Source organism: Heloderma suspectum, chromosome 5 (assembly GCF_057233095.1).
Source record: "Heloderma suspectum isolate Gila_16-S chromosome 5, 16-S_ref, whole genome shotgun sequence".
Lineage (NCBI taxonomy): Eukaryota > Metazoa > Chordata > Lepidosauria > Squamata > Helodermatidae > Heloderma > Heloderma suspectum.
Window position 1 is genome coordinate 208,634,200 of NC_139462.1, and position 20,195 is coordinate 208,654,394.

Consider the following 20,195-nt stretch of genomic DNA (forward strand, 5'->3'; position numbering starts at 1 on the left):
CACTGAGCCCCTAAGGCACAATCCTATGCATGTTTAGACAGAAAAAAATCCTACAACTCCCAGCATGCCAGCATGAGTGCCTGGGGCATCTGGGAGTTGTAGGACTTTTTCTGTCTGAACATACATAGGATTGCTCACTAAAGAGCTCTGACCTGAGCTCTTAGGGTTAATGAAATGAAAAGATAAATCACCATTCTAACAAAATCAATCAAGATTCTAGACACACTGTTCTGAGCCATGTCCTGAACATCAACATTTTTTCCCAGTTCTCTTCAGGAAATGTCAGTTGAAAAGATTGTAATAAGAGTGTCTGTATCCATTAAAGTTGTTGGACTGACTGCCTTGAGGACAGGAGTTCATTAATTATTGGCAGAGCAAATATATATTCCCAGGCCGAAGTGCCAGCTCTCCCACAGCCCATCAGTACAGACTCTGCCAACGGGATCATAGTGGAACAATTTGAAATGGACACTTGCCCACTATGATCTGGGAAGAGGCATGTGGTCACGGCCATCCGCCAAGGATTGGAAACGATGATTCAGGCAGAAGTCATTTTTATATGTTAGACATAGACACAAATCCCTATTTCCTTCTTTTCTCTCTCTCTCTCTCTCTCTCTCTCTATATATATATATATATATATATATATTCCTATATCTCTACTCCTAGAATCTCAGCTCCCTAATCACCATCTTAAAGACAAAAACAAACTTCTCTATTATTCATCCTTCACAGAGCTCTGTGAAAGGAAGATTGCTTTCACTGTTCAAATCAGGAGGAAAGAGGGTACTTTCCCATCATGGAGTGGAGGGACTTTTCCGTCTTTAAAGCATTATGCCCATCTAAGCCTCTCTCCATCCCACCTCCCCACTCTTCTTGGTGCCACAAATTAATTCCCTCAGGCTAATGCACCAGTTTAACAACAGGCTTACCACAGGTGCATTCTGCCCGGCCCCCCTCCACCCATACTTTGAGCCAGAAAAACTAGAAAGCATTTAAGGATATGGTTGAAATACACTCCTACCTGCATGCAGTAAACAACTTTTATGTTTTTAGCATCGTTTTGGTATTTGCTACATCTGGAGGCATTTTGGGGAGAGCACTACACCGTAATTTTAAGCTAATACACTGAAGTCACATATGTTGCTTAAAGAGATGGGTTTATTGTTCCTCAATGCTCAAACTATATTCTGCATTCTCAAAATGGATGAGGTCACTGTTTTATCCCTTCCAAACCTAGTGATGTTACCCAGATTAGAATACGGGGGGGGGGGGGAAGAGAATAATTCCAAGATACAATGGACCTTTTTCTCTAAATGAATGCATCAGGATAAAAAGGCACAAGCACTGTGTTCACTACACACACACACACACACACACACACAGAGCTAGTTTTAATAATGGAACAGGCCCACAACCAACGCAACAATGAGGCTCAGGATTAAAATTAATACATTAAACAGAATTACTGTCACTTTAAGCTCATTTGCATGATCAGCCCAATGGGGGAAGAGGTCCTCATTGTTTGGGGGTGGGGGGAGAGAAAAAAAGGTCAGTATTCTGACCCACAATTTAGGAAATTATTCCATTCTTGAGGTAATCAGCCTGTCATCTAAATAATTCCCTACTCACTCATTGCTGGAAACTATAATATATGCCAAGCAGCCTGTCTAAAGCTGCTATGGTGTTTGGAGAGACAACATTTGGCCCATGACCTTCAGTAGTCAAGTTCTCAAGTCCTTCTGAGTGCATGTTTTTCTCAGGCCATTTTCTCAAGATCCCTAAACCACTGCATTCCCGAGATTAAGCAGAACAACCCCCATATAGTGGAGAAGTGCATATCCTTTTTCAGGAGCCTTGTATATGAAAATGTTAAAAAATGGATCACTGAATTATCTTTCCTGTTTCTAATGAAAAATGGGACAGTCATTAAAATAAATAAATAAATCAAGCTTTTTATTAAATTACTTCCAGGGAGAACCAAACATACTTTATAACAGAGCCTTAAAAGGAAGCCTATATATTTTACATAGAGAAAAGTACAGAGACTTTTACAGAGACCTGCAGAAGTAGCTGATTTAAGGGTATGGTTGTTGTCCTCATTTTTTTTTAATGTTAAGTTTTAAAATCAATACTTTTTCAGGAGTATTGAAAGTGCAAAGGAAGACTATATATTCTCCAGGTTAACTCATATTATATATATATATATATATATATATATATATATTCACATAATGACACACAGCTGGATCTCCCTGTAAACACCTGAATCAGGTGAGGCTGTGCAACTCTTGGATTAGTGTCTAGACTTAGTAATGTTCTGGAGGAGGGCCAATAAACTGCAGCGGAATCCTGGCAAGATGGAAGCCCTGTGAGTCCTATCTCCATGTCCAGGAGATAGGCTCATTGCCCATTCTGGATGGGGTTGCACTCGCTTTGAAAGACCAGGTTCATAGTCTGGGAGTACTTCTAGATCTGTCACTGTTGCTGGAGGTCTAACTGGCTGTGGCAGGTCAAAGTGCCTTTTACCAGCTTCGGCTAGTTTTCCTGCTACAGCCTCTCCTGCACAGGGATAGCTTGGCCACAGTGGAAGAGGCTCTAGTAACTTCAAGACTAGTTTACTGCAATGCGCTCTATGTGGGGCTGCCCTAAAGGCTGCTCTGAAAGCTGGAGCTAGTGCAGAATGCAGCAGCTCAGCTGTTGTCAGGAGTTGACCCTTTTCAGCATGGAACTCCACTGGTAGTATTCACTACCGGGTCAGTTTAGGGTATAAAGCCCTAAACAACTTGGGACCAGGATACCTGAGGGAGAGCCTTCTCCATTATCAACTTGCCCAGTCACTGAGGACATCAGAGGGCATGCTCCTGGTGGTTCTGCATGGACCTATGGCCCAACTGGCATCCACCCAGAGAAGAGCCTTCAGCGTAATGGCCCCCTTTTTGTGGAACTCCCTTCCTCTGGACGTCAGGCAAGCACCACCGTTGTGTTGATTTCGGCGCCTCTTGAAAACATTTGATAGTAATTAATCCTGTCACATTGATGTCCTCTCTCTTAATGGTTTATTGACTGTGATTAGTAGGTTTAATTGTAGTGGTTTTTAACTGGATTCTCCCCCCTGCCATGTTTTAAAACAGTTGTATTTTATTATGTAAGTTGCCTTGGGGACCCTATTGTACTAAAAAGCAGGATAGTGGTATTAGAAATAAAATAAAAAATAGACATCTTTTCCATGTGAGAGGAGGTCTAAAGAAAACTGCTCTTCAACATATCTCTCTCTGCCTTGGCAAAAATCAAGTTGCTGGTTCCTGATATAGAAAATCCTTTCAGATCATTATACTTATATCTAGTTTTTTTAAATGCATTCTTCAAGCAAAGTCCAGCATAAATGCTTCTATGTTTTATTTGAAACCATGCAGTTAAAACACACAAAGAATCATGTTCTTGTAAATAATGCCTGCACAAACCCCCTACAGGCATAAACTGAAGAACAGATAAGTTCGTCTGCATTGATGTGACCCAGCTAAGCCTGGTCCCAGGGCAAACAATAGCCCTTACAGAATGGACAGATGGCAGAGCCCAATATAAAATGAAATTAGCAGTGCTGGGCCACAGATGGAGGAGGAAAGAGTCAGGAGTTTAAAGGTCACCCAGGACCTTGAATCTCAGTTGCATTGGTCTTGCACCAGGGATTAAGGGTAGCAGCTGAAGCAAGGGAGGGGAAGGGCTATAGCTGAGCTGTGCCTGAGTGGTAGAGTGGTTTTAATGTTCTGTATATTTTAAATTGTTTTATTGTGTGTTGCTTGGATTTAATTTTTGTGAACCGCCCAGAGAGCTTCGGCTATTGGGCGGTATAGAAATGAAATAAATAAATAAATAAATAAATAAATCACATGCTTTCCACATAGAAGGTCCCCGGTGCACTTCCCGGCATCTGCAAGAATGCCTTGAAAAGAGCGCTCCCTGAAACGTGGGAGACCCCCTGTCAGTAGACCAGGAGTGGGCAATCTTTTTTCTGTTCAGGGCAGCACTCCCTCATGGCTAAACTGTCAGGGGCTGCATGTCAGCAGTGGGTAAGGCCAGAGCCAAAAGTGGGTGGGTCATTCTTTTTCTCTTTCTGCCACCCGCTTTTCCTTCCCATGCAGTGGGTCACCAGGGAAGGAACCAATTGCTCTTGCCCAGTGGAGGCTGGTGGCACCAGTGTCAGCGGGGCGGTGAATCACTCCAGGTTCCAGTCAGAAATCTAAGATGGGGGAGGGTCTTCATCTTTGCTTCCACCTAGGCAGGTTATTCCAACCAACCTCAGGTTTCCACCTTTCCCCACCTTTCGCATACTCCTTCTTTTCCTCCTAGAATATAACGGTGTGTGTGAGTTGTGCCCTTTTTAAACTTCACCCTACGTTAAGTATAAGTAGCGTGATGAAGATTTTGGTACAGATTCGATGTAAAAGAATAAAAATTATTTATATTATTATACAGATTGAACTTTAAAAGATTTCTCTTAACCTAATCTACGGTAAACTAAGGCCTAAAACCACTAACCACCTCTCCCTCTCACCAGGAGATGTTTTATCTAAGAGATCAAAACCCTCTCTACCTTCTCATCTTCTGTCATTCCTTTTCTTTTAATTCTGCTTCTCTTAACTGTCTATCCAGCTCTTTCTGACGTAATTCTGCCTCCCTCAGATGTATCTCTGCCCTCAGTTTCTCCCTTTCAAATTCCAAATACTGAGGTGACCTTTCTCCAAGAGTTCTGACTGGTTCTGACCAAAACCCAGAGCCGATTCACTGCCCCACTGTCATTGGAGCCACCAGCCTCCACTGCTCTTGCCAGAGGTCTGAACTGATGGCAGGCAGAGAGCTTCTAAAATTAGGCAGAGAGCCACACACAGCTCTCGGGTTACAGCCTTGCCCACCCTTTCAGGAGTTCATATTGACTAAGATATGTGGGGGATCTCTTTCATTTCTGTAGAAGCTCTTGGGGGCTGCATTCCAGAGGTGGGCGGGGCTGAATGCAAAAGGGGTGGCCCCAAAATTTATTTATTTATTTAATTTATTTATTTAAAGCGTTTGTATCCTGCCCTATATCATTAAGATCTCAGGGTGGCATACAGATAAAATCAATTTAAACAGCATTACACAACAAATAATTTAAACAGCTAAAACATATTAAACCATTAAACAAGCTAATACCAATTAAAATCTAAAACAGAAAAACAGTTAAAACAGTGTGCTTACTTTAGGGAATACATTTAGCCCTCAAAGGCTTTGATAAAAATGAGGGCGTTCCACAACCGGGGTGCCACAGCAGAGAAGGCCCTCTCCCACATCCCATCATAGTGCATGTCTTGCACTGGTGGAATGCAGAGGAGGGCCCCTCCAACAGATCTCAGTCCTCAGGCAGGCATATATAGGGGGAGGCTTTCCCTTAAATATTGAGGTCCCAAGCCGCTTAGGACTTTAAATGTCATCACAAAGTAGAAAAAATACCAGCATATCGTATCTTAAAGCTGTTCCTACCAGTCACTATGTCTTAGGAGAGGCAGTTTGACCTTTTAGAATGGCAGAAAAAAATGCACAAAAGCCAGGAAACCACCAAAGGATCAGTGATTGGGGGAAAGAGGGGTGGAGCCAGAGGAATAGGGCATGGCCCTCCGGGGAACCCTGGAGGGACAGATGTGGCACCCAGGCCTGAGTTTCCCCACCCCTGCACTAGATGGACTCAGTATAATCCACCTTCCTATATTCCTAAGGAATTTGTCCAGTGCTATATGTATAGACTGAAATAAGTCAACCCTTACCCACGGTTGTTCAAAACTATAGGTGCGCCTCCTGTCTTCCACGCCTTCATCCTGCTTTGCCTGTTGAAATTCTTGCCTTAGACGCTGTATCCGATCATGATTGCTGGGAGCTGATCTGTTACAAAGAGCAGCAGAGGGAGAAGAGGGATTAATACTGTTGTAAAAAACACCCAACCCAATAACACTATTTTTGTCTTTTTCAGGTACAAAACAACTTGAGGAATCATACAAATACATAATAACGAGCTGACAAAGTACTTACAGTAAGTATTTTAGACCAAAAGCAGTGTTAGATGCACATAATTGTATTTGTTCCTTGTAATAAATAATTAAAAAATCACATAAATACCAGCCAAAACCTTAACAGAGTTTTGGGAAGAGTTTATACATGTTAATATCTCAATGGCAGGAAACAAGTTAAGGATCCTTGGTTAAATTGCTTCAAGGACTGTGGACTGTTTAGATATAAGGCTCTTACTGAAAACCTGTCAGTAGATTTGAAGATGATCATTGCAAAACACTGCAAATCTAGTGGCCCATAGCAACTCTCAGAATGCTGAAGAAAGTGCTTTTACTGGCAGAGATGGGCAAGTTTACAGGTCTAATACAACTTCAGAACAGAATTGGGAATAGTGATGAACTGTTGCAAAGAATGGCTCCCTTTTGGAACAATTATTGTAACTATCCTTAATTAAAGAAACATGGTTCTGTTGGGCATAAATATAATTTTTCTATCACTGATGCTAAGCCCCCTCCACCAAAAAACCCGCCTCTTTATGTCTATATTAAGAAACACACACTCTGATTCACCTCCAGATCATCTTAATTGCATCCATCCAAGATAGTTTTATTAATGGTTTGACTCAGAGTAAAGTAGTTTAAGATATAGACATCAAAGAAAACTTTAGGCATTCAAATAAACATAAGAACATAAGAACAGCCATGCTGGATCAGACCAAGGGTCCATCTAGTCCAGCATTCTGTTCATACAGTGGCCAACCAGCTGTTGACTGGGAACCCACAAGCAACAGCACTCTCCCAACCATGTTCCCCAACAACTGATGTACATAGGCTCACTGCCTCTGTTACTGGAGGTAGCACATAGCCATCAGGACTGGTAGCCTTCTCCTCCATGAATTTGTCCAACCCCCTTTTAAAGCCATCCAAATTGGTGGCCATCACTACATCCTGTGGTAGTGAATTCCATAGCTTAACTATGTGCTGTGTGAGACCCAAAATCTCCCACCAATCAGCCTCATGGGATGACCCTGGGTTCTAGTATTTTGAGAGAGGGAGAAAAATATCTCCCTATCCACATTCTCATGGGGTCATGAAGAGTCGGACACGACTGAACAACTGAACAACAACAACAATCCACATTCTCCACACCATGCATAATTTTGTAGACCTCTATCATCTCTTCCCTTACACTCCTTTTTTCCAAGCTAAACAATCCAAGCTGTTGTAACCTTCTCTCACAGGGGAGATGCTCCAGCCCCTTGATCAGTTTAGTTGCCCTTTTCTGCACTTTTTCCAGCTCTACAATATCTTTTTTTAGGTGTGGTGACCAGAACTGGACACAGTATTCCAAGTGCGGCCACACCATGGATTTGTGTAGGGGCATTAGGATATTGGCAATTTTATTCTCAATTACTTTTCTAATTATGCCTAACGTACAGTTTGCCTTTTTTTACAGTGGCCGCACACTGGGTTGACATCTTCATTGAGCCTAAGGGCATGTGATCTACACCAAGTTATCTACAGCTACCAATACCAATGGTATTGTCAGAAAGAAAGCTGGATTGCTGCAATGCACTCTATGTGGGGCTACCCTTAAAGGCAGTTCAACAGCTTCAGTTGCTGCAGAATGTGGCAGCGAGAATGCTTGTGGGAGCTAGGCATTCTGAACACATTACACCTATTCTGTCCACTCAAGCTGGCTGGCTATTCCTTTCTGAGCCAAATTTAAAGTACTGCTATTAACCTTTAAAGCTCTAAATGGTTTGAGACCAGTTTACTTGAAGAAGTGCCTGCATCCACATGAACCTACCCAAGCCGTAAGACTGACATCTGAGGGCCAAAGCAGACGTTACTTTAAAGATGTAGCAAACAGGTACATCTTTTTTTTCCATTTTCACCCTAGAGTGCGCACAAATGGATCACTATTTTGTAATAGAAATTGCTGGTGAGGGCCTTGCAATCCAGTTTGGACCCATAGCGGGGTGGGAAAGGTTAAAGCCTCCCCCACACACACGCACACTAAGGTCCCAATCCAGAATCAGGGTCCCTGTACCTACACTAGAATAAAAATGAAAAAGGGCATGCTACATGTTTAACGTAATATCTGCTTTGGCCCTGCTCTCTAGACCATCAGCAAGAGGTGTTAGACTGGTGAATACCAGAGACAAAGCCTTTTCTGTGGTGGGCCCCACAACTCTAAAACATCCTCCCTATAGCAATACCCTTGGCCCCTTCCTTGCTGACCTTAGGCAGGCTCTGAAGACCTGTTCATTCCATTTGGCTTGTGCGTGATTTGTGGTGCTGTAATTGCCTTATCTGCTGCCACCATTTTATGTTGTTTTCATTTGCTGCTGTTATTTAAAACTAATGGTTTTATCTGATGTATTGATTTACATGCTGTTTTAATACTTTAATGTTTTTGTGTGGTTTTATGTTATTTTACCGACCATTGTAAACCGCCTTGTGAGGATAAATTATCCTGCAAGGTGGTTTAAAAATCCATTAAGGGTGCAATCCTATGCATGTTTAGACAAAGAACAAGTCCTACCACTGCCAGCATGCCCCAGCCAGCCATATCTGTCTAAACATGCATAGGATTGTGCCTTAAATGAATAAAATAAATAGGGCAAAACAGAAGAATAGCTTAAGCTGGTGAGAAATTCTTGGTTCAGGGGCTGGATGCAGCCCACGGCTCTCTTGGATCTGACTGACGGTATCCCTTCCTCAGCCTTGTCCTCACACTGCAGTTTTTCTAAGATAATTGTCACATTTGCAGGAGTGATTTTGAACACAGCCCCCACCCCCAATCTCAGCAGCAATTAGGCAATAACAGCAATTGGGGTATGATTGATTGATTGATTGATTAATTGATTTGATTTATTAGCCACCCATCTGGCCGGCTACCCAGTCACTCTAGGCAGCATACAATACTAATAACAAATTTCCATAATCAACTGAACAACAACAAAAAACATAACAAAACAACACTGCTTTAAAAAACCCTAACCCACTGCAAATGCCCGCCTGAACAGCCAGGTTTTTAAAGCCCGGCGGAAGCTCATGGAAGAGTGGACATGGCAGAGGTCACTAGGGAGGGAATTCCACAGACCAGGGGCCACCACAGAAAAGGCCTTCTCCCTAGTCCTCATCAGCTTAGCTGTCCTGGCTAATGGGACAGACAGAAGGCCTACTGAGGCTGATCTCGTTGAGCAGCGTCAGCCACTTATGAATCACCCCAAAGAGGACATGCATCACCAAAACAGAGGACGGTGATTTGCATAACATTTGCATCTGCTAATTTATATGTATAGATGCAAATTTAGAAATAATCATTCTAATTTAAATAGAAATAGTATACATCTCACCAAACTGTGGAAGACAGTGACCAGTGTGCCCGCCTGTCCAGCCTGCTCGCCAAGGGCTAATGGTGGATGGGCAACAGTTCTTATGGCTCTTTATCTTTAAACTGGAATTGGGCAGGACAGCCCTTCAAATAGAGGACACCTTCAAATAGAGGACTGTCCTCTATAAAAGAGGATACCCGGCCACCCTATGTTGCACTGTCGGGAGTTCATTGAGGAGGGAAGTGGATGGGAGGGAGAGAGAGAGAAGGTATGGGGAAGAGAGGGAAGTGGAGAGAGAGAAAAGGAGAAGGGGAGAAAGGAAGAAGGAGAGAAAGGGGATGGCAGAAACAAAATGAGCCATGCATCCCCAGCTCTTGCCCCATCTACCTTTGGCTTCAGCTTTGCCCACTGCTGACTTTGGCCCTGCCCACCACTGTTATGCAGCCCCCAAGGGAATACAGCCCTCGACATGAAAAAGGTTCCCCAGTCCTGTTTTACACCTACTATACAGTGGACTAGGAACTTATACAAACTTATAGAATGGCATCCAAGTTATCAACAAATATGCTGAGCTAGCTTGATTGTGAGCAACCCTGAATTGAAGTGTAATTTCCTCCATGGGCTAAGAGAATTTTAATACGATAATCAGTGAAGTCTGGGTCTCATGCAAAGTGGTGGTTTTGCTGTCAAGCGATGTGAAATTTGTAAGAAATCATTGTGTTTTTCTGCTTAACAAATTAAAAATTAAAGGTATTCAAGGGCATTTCAGAATGAGAAAAAAGCAACACTGTACTAAATTCAGGTTTCCCTTCGGAATATAAGGAAAAATAATATGATACTAAATTCAGGATGCTGGTGGTGTGTCATGCAGACCACTTTATGTTAGTGCACACGCAGTGGCTTTTATCACTTGGCGAGCTGTTTGTATCGGCTTACAGGGCTGATCAGGCAAGATTTTCCACATTACCAGAAACAATGAAAAATAACAGTAAAAGATCTTTATGGTGAGTTGCAGAACATGAACGGCTCCCCATGTAACTACCGCTATGCGTAGCAATTTAAAATGGCCACCCCATTCATTACATTTATACCCCTTCTTTCTGCCAAAATTGACACTCAAGGTGGCCAACAGATGCTGTAACACAGCCTTACCCACAGCCTTAGTGTTTTGGACTACAATTCCCAGGATTCCTAATGATTGGCCACGCTGGCTGGGGATGATTAGAGTTGAAGTCCAAAACATCTGGAGGGCACCAGGTTGTGCAAGGCTGTGTTACAGCATCTGTTGGCCACCCTGAGTCTCAATTTTGGCAGAAAGGAGGGTGAATGAATGAATAGGGTGGCCATTTTAAATTGCTACAGGCTGCTATAATATGTAAACTGCTCTCCACGCAAACAAACAGGAACATTCCGTATTGTGTTATTAAACGGATTACAAATACCTAGGAATGTAAAGACTTCGCACATTAGATTTTAAAATTTAAAAATAGCACAGAGAAATCTTTTTATGAGATCCCGCAACCTAGAATCAACATGACAGATAATTGTTTACTCACTTCAGCTACTCCACTGCTGTCAGACCCCCATCTCAATGGACCCCACACTATAATTTGGAGATGGCACTATTGGATTATTTTTCCCAGTCAATAGGATCCTGTCACCCCTTAGATCTGTTTTTCACAAGTCCTTTGAACTGATCAGCTTGATAGCATTAAAAGGTTAATGGGCATGTGGTACATTTAACCATGTAGAAACTACTGCAGCAGTCATCAGGGATATAGATAATGGCTGCAATCCTATGTACACTTTCTTGGGAGTAAAATCCATTAAACTTAATGGAATTACTTTTGAGTCAATAGGAAGAGGAGCAGGGATATAAAAACCAGCAGTATCATCTTTGGGTTATATAAAATTACTTATCATTTCCTAACATTATGCAGAATTTTAAGTTTTCCAGGTAGGCTTAGCCAGGCTGGTTATTTTTCAGAGAGGACAGTGATCCAGTTTAGGAGCACAGCAGATGTTTTATTTGTTCTTCTTCTGGAACACAAAACAAGGCCTCCCTTCTTGAAACTCTACCATACACCCACACAGGCCTTCTTAGATCCAGAACCTTCTCTTGCCTTCTGGGTCCACGTCTCCACAGACAGCTCTCACACTGTCAGTGGCAGGGCTACCCAACCTTTTTGGACCTATAGGCATATTTGGGAATTTGAGACCATGCTGTAGGCACCACCACAAAATACCTGATCAGAGGATCGCCGCTTTGGCATCTACCTGTCACATCTATGGATCTTAGGCTGCATCTTATTCAGCAAAAATGTTTGTTTTGTATCTTTTTGACACTGAAACGTCTCTTTAATAGGGGATTGACTAATTCAGCTAATTGCTGGTGGTGTAATACAGCTTATACTTCTTGTAAACATATGTTTTGGCAATATCCAGTAGTTGTTCTTTTGGGGAGGAGGTTATTACACAGATACATTTTATAATGGAACAGTGTTTAATATTCACTGATGTCCATGCTCTTTTAAATTATTTACCCGCTTCAGGTAAATACCTACTATTTAGGTATTTACCTGAAATACCTACTATTTAGGTATTTAAAGGTAAAGGTAAAGGTGTCCCCAGCCAGTCGTGTCTAAGGGGTGGTGCTCATCTCCATTTCTAAGCCGAAGAACCAGCGCTGTCCGAAGACGCTTCCGTGGTCATGAGGCCAGCATGACTGAACACCAAGGTGCATGGAACGCTGTTACCTTTCCCGCCGAAGCGGTACCTATTTATCTACTTGCAATTTCTTGCTTTCGAACTGCTGGGATGGCAGGAGCTGGGACTGAAGACGGGAGCTCACTCCGTCACGCAGCACTCGGGTCTCGAACTGCTGTGTTGCCAACCCTCTGGTCTGCAGTTCAGCGTCTTAACCACTAAGCTACCGCAGTCCCTATTTAGGTATTTACCTACTATTAACAAATAGTCACTGTAAATAGGTTCTCTGCACCTTTTTGACAGTTAAGACTGATATCACAACTTTGGAAGGTTGAACACTCACCTCCTATAATGCAATGGATTGAGGACCTCACAACACTTTCAATATTTGAATGGGTGGCATACAGACGCCACCTTCAAATGGATACTTCTTTGGATATTTGGTCCAGTTTTATGAAAACCCATGTATAATTGCTAGAAAGTTGTATGCATTTCATACAAATCCATGTATGTATATTTTTAAAAAAATGGAGGGGGGACCAGGCACCTGCAGGCACCACACTGAGGACCCATTCAGAGGCTCCATTGGAGGTTCCCACGGGTGCCGCGTTGGGGACCCCTGCAGTAGGGGATGCTCTTAAAGATGCATGAAGCATTAACTGACTTCATTACAATACCAATTGCAAATAAGCCTCAGGGATGGCTCCAGGTTTCTGAAGACCCACAAGCAAATGACCATTAGACGAGCCCTCTCAACCCAAACTCTACCTTTTTTGCTTGGCCGCTTAAAGCCAAAAGGCTCTCTATCTCCAGAATTAAATTTTCCTAGCTTTATGGAGCCAGGGCACAAGGCCAACAGGCCCAGCCTTAGAAGTCAGCCATGTAAGGCCTCTCATAAGGACTTTACATAATGGCCAGCATCATGGGCTGGCATTCACGGGCACTTGTAAAGGCCCACACTTCTGCAGGGGGGTCACTACTGACTCTTGGAGTCTCTGGCCGCTGCTGTTCTTCCTCCTTTCCGTTGCTGTCTGTTCACCTGCCCTCTCCGAGCATGCAAGAGGTAACAAGAGTGAAGAGACTGAGCATCCTCCTCCACTTGCCTTCACTCTCCTCTCTTCACGCAGTTGTGCTAACTGGTCCCCGGAGGAAGATGACAAGCAAACATGCAGCAACGGCAGTGGGAAGGAGGACACGGCCTTCCACAGAGAAAGGGGTGGGGGGCTCAACTGAGAGCATCTTGCCCAAGTGCTCACAAAAACCTGGAGCCAACACTGCTTTTCATTTGGGAAATGAATCAAGCACGTAGCCGCAATGAAACATACTGAAATAGGTGATTTCAAAGGGCTGAAGGTTGTTCACATTAATCCCTATGTGAGGCGTAAGTTCGCCTGCCTTCCAAGTGCTACAATATAACAAAGAATGGATTGTAAAATGTGAATTTCAGAAGCTTTAACAAACAAATATTTCAAATCTCTATGCTCACTTCTTCCTCCTCACTTTGACCTTGTAAATCCAGCATTTTGAAGTGCAAGTAACATAAAAAAGGTATGTATGGTTAATAAAATCTAAGCACTGGCATAACAGAAGGTACACCAAATGAACACAATGGCCAGATAAATATTTCTACTGTGTGAAAGGAAAAAAAATGCTTCAAATGCCTTATACATCATTACTGGAAAATTGAACAAAAGTTGTACAAAATGGAAAATGGTGTGGGGCTTTTGGTGGAGACTACTTCTATCTAGGAAGGATGTGTGCTAAAGTATTTTTTTAAGGCTTGGGAGAGCTTTATTGCCATTGGAATTTTTATTTTTGATCAGGCCTGCATAACTAAGAGCCCCAGAAACTGAAAGAATTTATTACATTTGTTAAATAAATAAACTCCAGCACATTTGTGATCCACCAGTTGCATACTAGGCATGCATTATGGGAGGTCACCAAGCAAAAACTGCCCACAAGATGTGCATTAAGCCGACAAATTCTGAGCTCCCATAGAACTAGCAAAATGGACCTAAATCTGTCTGTCTGTCTGTCTAAAACATTTCTGTGCCGTCCCTCATCACATGAGATTCCCAGGTGGTGTACAATATAAATCTTATATTATCTAAAAATAGAACACAATACTATAAAACTCATACCCAGCAGCTATAATATAAGACAGCAGATAAAAATTTCAATTTCAAAGGCAGACTGAGAAGTTATACAATTTAAATGCCACATTCAAAAGATTGGTCTTTACCTGGAATTGAAAAGATTGTATTAGGTGCCAAAGATCTCTAGAGAGGGCATTGTAAAGCCAAGGCACCATCACAAAGCAAGTCCTCTCCTTTGTCATTACATAGTGCAGTTGTGACAAGGAAGACACCTGGAGCAGAAGAGCTTGAGACATATACATTCCCTTGCTTCTATCTGATTAAGGTCACAATCCTATGTGTGTTTAGACAGAAACAAGTCCTACAACTCCCAGCATGGCTGGCTGGGGAATGCTGGGATTTGTAGGACTTGTTTCTGTCTAAATATACATAGGATTGCACCCTAATCCTTTCTTTGCTACTTCTTAGAACCAGGATTGGCAATATTCAGGCATGTGGGATGTACTTTGCTTTTGTTTTTTACTAGATCTTTGAGATCCGCCAACCGGAGCCTGCTGCAAAATATATATACTTGGAATTAAATCATTCTGAGCCCAGGAATTTTGAGTACCAGAACTGAACAGAGCCAGTCTTTCCACACACAACATCCACTCCAAGTTACTCCAGACATTCTTCATTTCAGCAGCATAATTTAGGGTGGGGAGGGGGGAGAAATTGTGTTGTTGTGGTGGTTAAGCAGTTGGGTGTCAGAAATCCTCACGGATCTACTGCAAATCACCCAGAGATCTCCCCAGAGATCCAGATCTACCTTCTGCCCATCCCTGTCATAGAACATAGCTGTATCTACTTTCAGTAACCCCCATACTCTGATTCAATTTTTTTCTGAGACAAATGATATTCTCATTCTCCTATCTCCTACCAAACACACACACACACCATTACTAATATTTTTCAGTAAAATCAAGGACTTAATGCCAGACTCAACTCTGTAGCAAGTTAAGGACATTTCCACTGCCTAAGTGATGGGAGAACTTGCACAAGGTTCATGTTCTCGTCTTTGACGCCTGCCAACTACGCATTGCTAAATGCGCCCTCAGCAGTTTCATGAATGCTACTTGCAACACATGAAAATTGTCTGCATGGGCCAGAAAACAGCAGCGTAAGCAAAGCTCATACAGGCCAGGGCTGTCACATATTTTCAGTAACAAGCCACAGCAATGGCCGTTAACAGTCTCCGATCGTTAAGCAATATCTCACTATGATGTCATGCATTGAAGTACGGAGTTGTAATCCTTTCAGAACGGACAGATTGTCAGTGTGATAAAGTGGATACAAGCAAGCTACTGAATGGGAAGGAATAAAGCTTTGGGGAGAAAAAAAAAATATTGGTCTGAGAAAGGATGGGAGAAAAAAGAGATTCTTGGCCAATAAAGCCAAGCAATGATACTACAGCTACAACAACAGGAAGCTTAGTAAACAAACAATTCTGTTACCTGGAATTTGTCGACACCAAACCTGAGGGGCAGGGGGGACACCACGCAATCTATACAGCTATGTAGGTCTACAGATAATAGCTATAAAATGTGGAGGTAATAACTGGGTTCTTAATCACTGCAACCTAGTGAGCAAGCATTGCCAACTTGTTGTGTTAATTACAATCCCTTATGGTCAGATGGCACAGTAGCAGCATTCAACTTACATTACTTAAAAAAAGCCACGACAAATCTTGTATCCACAGGTAGAATGAAAGAGAAACAAAGGCTGTTCCAGTGAATTTTTAAAAGGTTGCCTCATTGACTATTAATGGTATCCTCTCACTTCTGGCAATGCATTAAGCCTGCAGACTGCATGCTTGCCAAAGTTCAGAGCAAGCTGTGTGTATATTAAATTGGACCTCTCTCCTCGTTGCTTGGGCAGGATGAGATAGGTAAAACAGAATGCAGAGCAGTGTTAATCCACTGTAAAAGCTTTTGTTATGTTTAATGGAATGGTTTCCCCTCCATCCAAACAGTGTTTACTCAATGCAGATGGGTCTGTCTGGAACAGACACACACATATCAACGGAATCTGTCCAAACTGCCATGCAGAAAAAGTGTAGCCTCACTGTGAGGTGCTATAGAAAGTTATCCTGAAACGCTCATGAATAGAGATGACACGTTTTATTATAACTTAGTTACGTGGTTTGGTGTGTTTGCATAAAATCCAGAGCTGGATCATACCAGGCCATGGAATTATTCAATTCCAGGACAAACAACACGTCCTCCCAGGTTGTCAAGTCAATGGATAACTAACTGGGGACTGGGGAGAGGTCCCTGTTTGGCCAAGGTGCCACTTGGCCATGAAGCTCATTGGATGACTTTGGGCCAGTCACTGACTCTCAGCCTAACTTACCTCACAGGGTTGTTGTGAGGATAAAATGGAGAGGAGGAGGATCATGTATGCTGCCTTGGGCTCCTTGGAGGAAATGGCAGGATATAAATGTAACAAACAAACAAATAATAAATGTATGGAATTTGCTAATACAAGATGCCATGATGGCCACCAGCTCAGGGACAAAGCAGACCTTCATTTGACAGATTGTTATTTTGCAATAGAAATTGCAGGCATGGGGCCCACCAATCTCAATCAGGCCCACAGTGGTGAAAAGTATTAAAGCCCCCACCCCCTATGCCCATATTAGGGTCCCAATCTGAGACCTACTCTAGAAGAAGAAGAAGACATTGCTGGCAAGCTACATTTAAAGTAATGTCTGCTTTGGCCCTTGGATGGCTTTAAAGGGGGATTACAAAGAAACATTCACGGACGGTAGGTCTGCCATTGGCAGTGACGGCTAAATGGAACCTCCATGCTCAGAAGCAGTATGCTGGAGAGTCTTATAGGATGGCTATTGCATGTACTAGGAACGAAGTCCTGAGAGGAAAGATTGAAGGAACTTGCTATGTTAAACCTTGAGAAGAGAATACTGAATGGGGATATGATAGCGCTTTTCAAATTCCTAAAAGGTTGTCACACAGAAGAGGGCCGCAAGACTATAGGATACGAAATAATGAGCTGAAGTTACAGGAAGGCATATTTCGGTTGAACATCAGGAAAAACTTCCTATCAGTCAGAGCAGTCAAACAATGGAACTAACTGCCTAAATAAGTCTAAATAACAGAATAAGTCTGTTGCTGGACTTATTCATTTGAATAAGAATTTGAATTGACTGGACAGCCATCTCTCAGGGATGCTTTATACTAGATTCCAGTACTGAGCAGGGGTTGGATTCAATGGCCTAAATGGCCCCTTCCAACTTCTATGATGCTGTTCTCAGGGCTATCTGGTTGGCTGCTATGGGAAAGAGAATGCTCAACTAAATGGACCTTTGAACTAATCCAGCAGGGTGCTTATACTCTGATGTATGCAAGATAAAAATATTAGCAACGTTCAGCTAAAATAGACAGGTCTCACAGCTTAAGTTGTCCCACAGTCTTTAAGGTTACATAAGCTATATTGCTTTTATACTATATAAAACTTTTTATTTAATCTTTCTGGTTTTACAGGTGTTATGATTTATGTTCTTGACAAATAGATTTAAAAATGATCTAATATTGGGAGGATGGAACTTGCTTGAGTTAGGCACAGGAAGGTACATAAATTGACAGATAAAATTCAAAGTGCAGAAATAACTTTTCTCTAGTTAAGCACTATACTTTCAATGAGATACAGTCAGCTGAGAATCAGTTTGTCCTGACTATGCGGGAATTTTATTGCTCATACTTGCCTGGAAATAAAGAACTTTTGAAATGTGTAAAAGACTGTAAGGTTTCAAATCAATGATGTATCAGTTAATAATGTATACATAAGAATAGTTTCTTTGCATAAGCTTCATTTGATTTTATCTGCTAGTGTCTGAGAGTTTTCTATGCAATGCACAAGTCATACACGAATGTTCAATAAGCACCTGAATTCAATTTTGCAGAGGCTGAATGTGTTGCCTCAAATTGATTATGCATGCAAAGTTAGTCTCTCTAACAAGGGCAGCTTCTTGAATGCTGAACAGTAAACTTGCATATATCTATATTCCATTTTACATATTACATCGCAATATGTACTTATTTTCACTATACATGGGCGTATAAAAATTCCACCACCCCCATTTATTAGTTCACATTTGCAAGGTGAATACATAAAATACATATCCTTTAATGCCTGCACTTTCTTCCCATAGCTAAACTCATGGATCAACTTAATATGACAAAGACAATGTCTTCACATTCTACCTAGGTCATAGATATGCACACAATGGCCATTTCCATTCAAAGGTGGCTTCAAAGACCAGACAACCTGTCAGTTTGTGTGCATGCATATAAAATCAGCCTCTTAGGAAGTTTTCTGTCACTTCAACTTTACTTTCAGAACAGACTTTGCCCATCCTCTCGGAATGTGAACAATATTACGAGAAAGTTATGCTAATTCCCTTGAGCCTGCTCTTCCTTCAGCTGATAAAATTCACATCCCACTTTTGACACAGTAATTGGTTGTGCATTTCACACTAATTTCTATGTAGTAAATCACCACAAATTAAAAACATACAGCTCTATTCGCTGGGTTAAAAAGGTGCTCTCCAAAGCTGTTAATATGGCACTCGCTTCTGATGGGAAGGCTTGGAGTCCTCCAGATGTTTTACGGCCAAGGGGGAGGTCACTACACCACACTCTGCAAATGGTCAGGACTTTGAGTTCCTATGTGGTCATTTTGTAACAGGGCTATCATTTTACAACAGTGAAATCCGAGGAATGCACCCAAGACCCCCTTTTATTGCTACCATCACTCTTCCTTATTAGCCTGTCAGAGCTCACATGAGGCAGACAAAATTTTTGTTTTACTCTTCAGGGGAATTCTGTTCTTTGTGCTAAAGAAAAAAAGACACAGCAGCAGCAGCAAATATTTCAGGAACCTACAACAAGCATGGCATAATAAAACTATTCAACTACGGAGATATATTTCAAATATATCTTAACTTTTGTCAAAATCTGCTGCAGATTCAAGGTTTACCCTTCTGCTAAAACATAACAGTTTAAATGTTATTCATGGAAAAGCTGTTAATCAAACTACTGAGAAAGGCACACAGGTAGCAAGATTCATGAAAGCAACATGTCATAATCGTCTGAATACTGAAGGAAATTCAAAAAGTCGAGAACAAATATGGTTGGTTTGGAGATCTAAGTTCAAACTCAGCCACCAGAAGGGCCATGGCTCAGTGATAGAGCATATGTTTGCAAGCAAAAGTTCCCAAGTTCAGTCTTTTCAGGTAGGGCTGGAAAGGATTCCCATCTGAAACCATGGAGAGTTGCTGCCAATCAGTTTTGACAATACTAAGCTAGATGGACCAGAGGTCTGAGAGTATAAAGCAGCTTCCTGTGATTTGATCCACTTACTTTTTCTCAGCCTAACCAACCTCACAGGGTTGTTGTGTGCATGGCATTGGACTGTACATCATGTTGAGCTTCTTGAAGGAAGGGCAGGCTAAAAATGTAATAAATACATAAATAAAGTGGAGTTGTAGTGGCAACCAGTGTCATCATCCCTTTATATACTTGCCCAACAATCAACACTGCAATCCTTTTAACTACAGTTCCTTTCTGTGAAAAGAAAAATCAGTTTCACATTCCGAAAGGTCACCATGCAAAATGCTTTGCAGGAAGAGAAACCCAGCTGCAAAATGAGTTGTCTGAAAGGAGATCTAACTCTGCCATGAAGGGCCCCTCCAGAAGGCTTTTAAGGACACAGCAATCCTGGATCTGGCTACTGAAGGTCAGCACTAAAGGGTTCTGTGTCTTTTTGTAGCTCTCCAGTTTGTATTAAGGCACATCTTCTTGAGAAAGATCAAGCTAGGGCCATATATGCTTTTTCCAGCAGTGTTAGGGTCAGAGAGCGAAAAGATGTTTCTGGTTGTGTTTTCCTAGTTCCACCAGGCAAAATATCTTGAGATAATTTGTGAAATGCGAACTATAAGAATTAAAAACAAC

General features: G+C 42.0%; 1 protein-coding gene across 1 annotated transcript in view; it reads right to left on the minus strand.

Annotated features, from left to right (window-relative positions):
• Positions 1-20,195, minus strand: part of PARD3 (par-3 family cell polarity regulator) — a 798,354-nt gene that overhangs the window by 17,623 nt on the left and 760,536 nt on the right. The window contains exon 23 of the mRNA XM_084859201.1: positions 5,799-5,913. Coding sequence (XP_084715327.1) covers positions 5,799-5,913 — 115 coding nt within the window. The remainder of the gene's footprint in view (positions 1-5,798; positions 5,914-20,195) is intronic.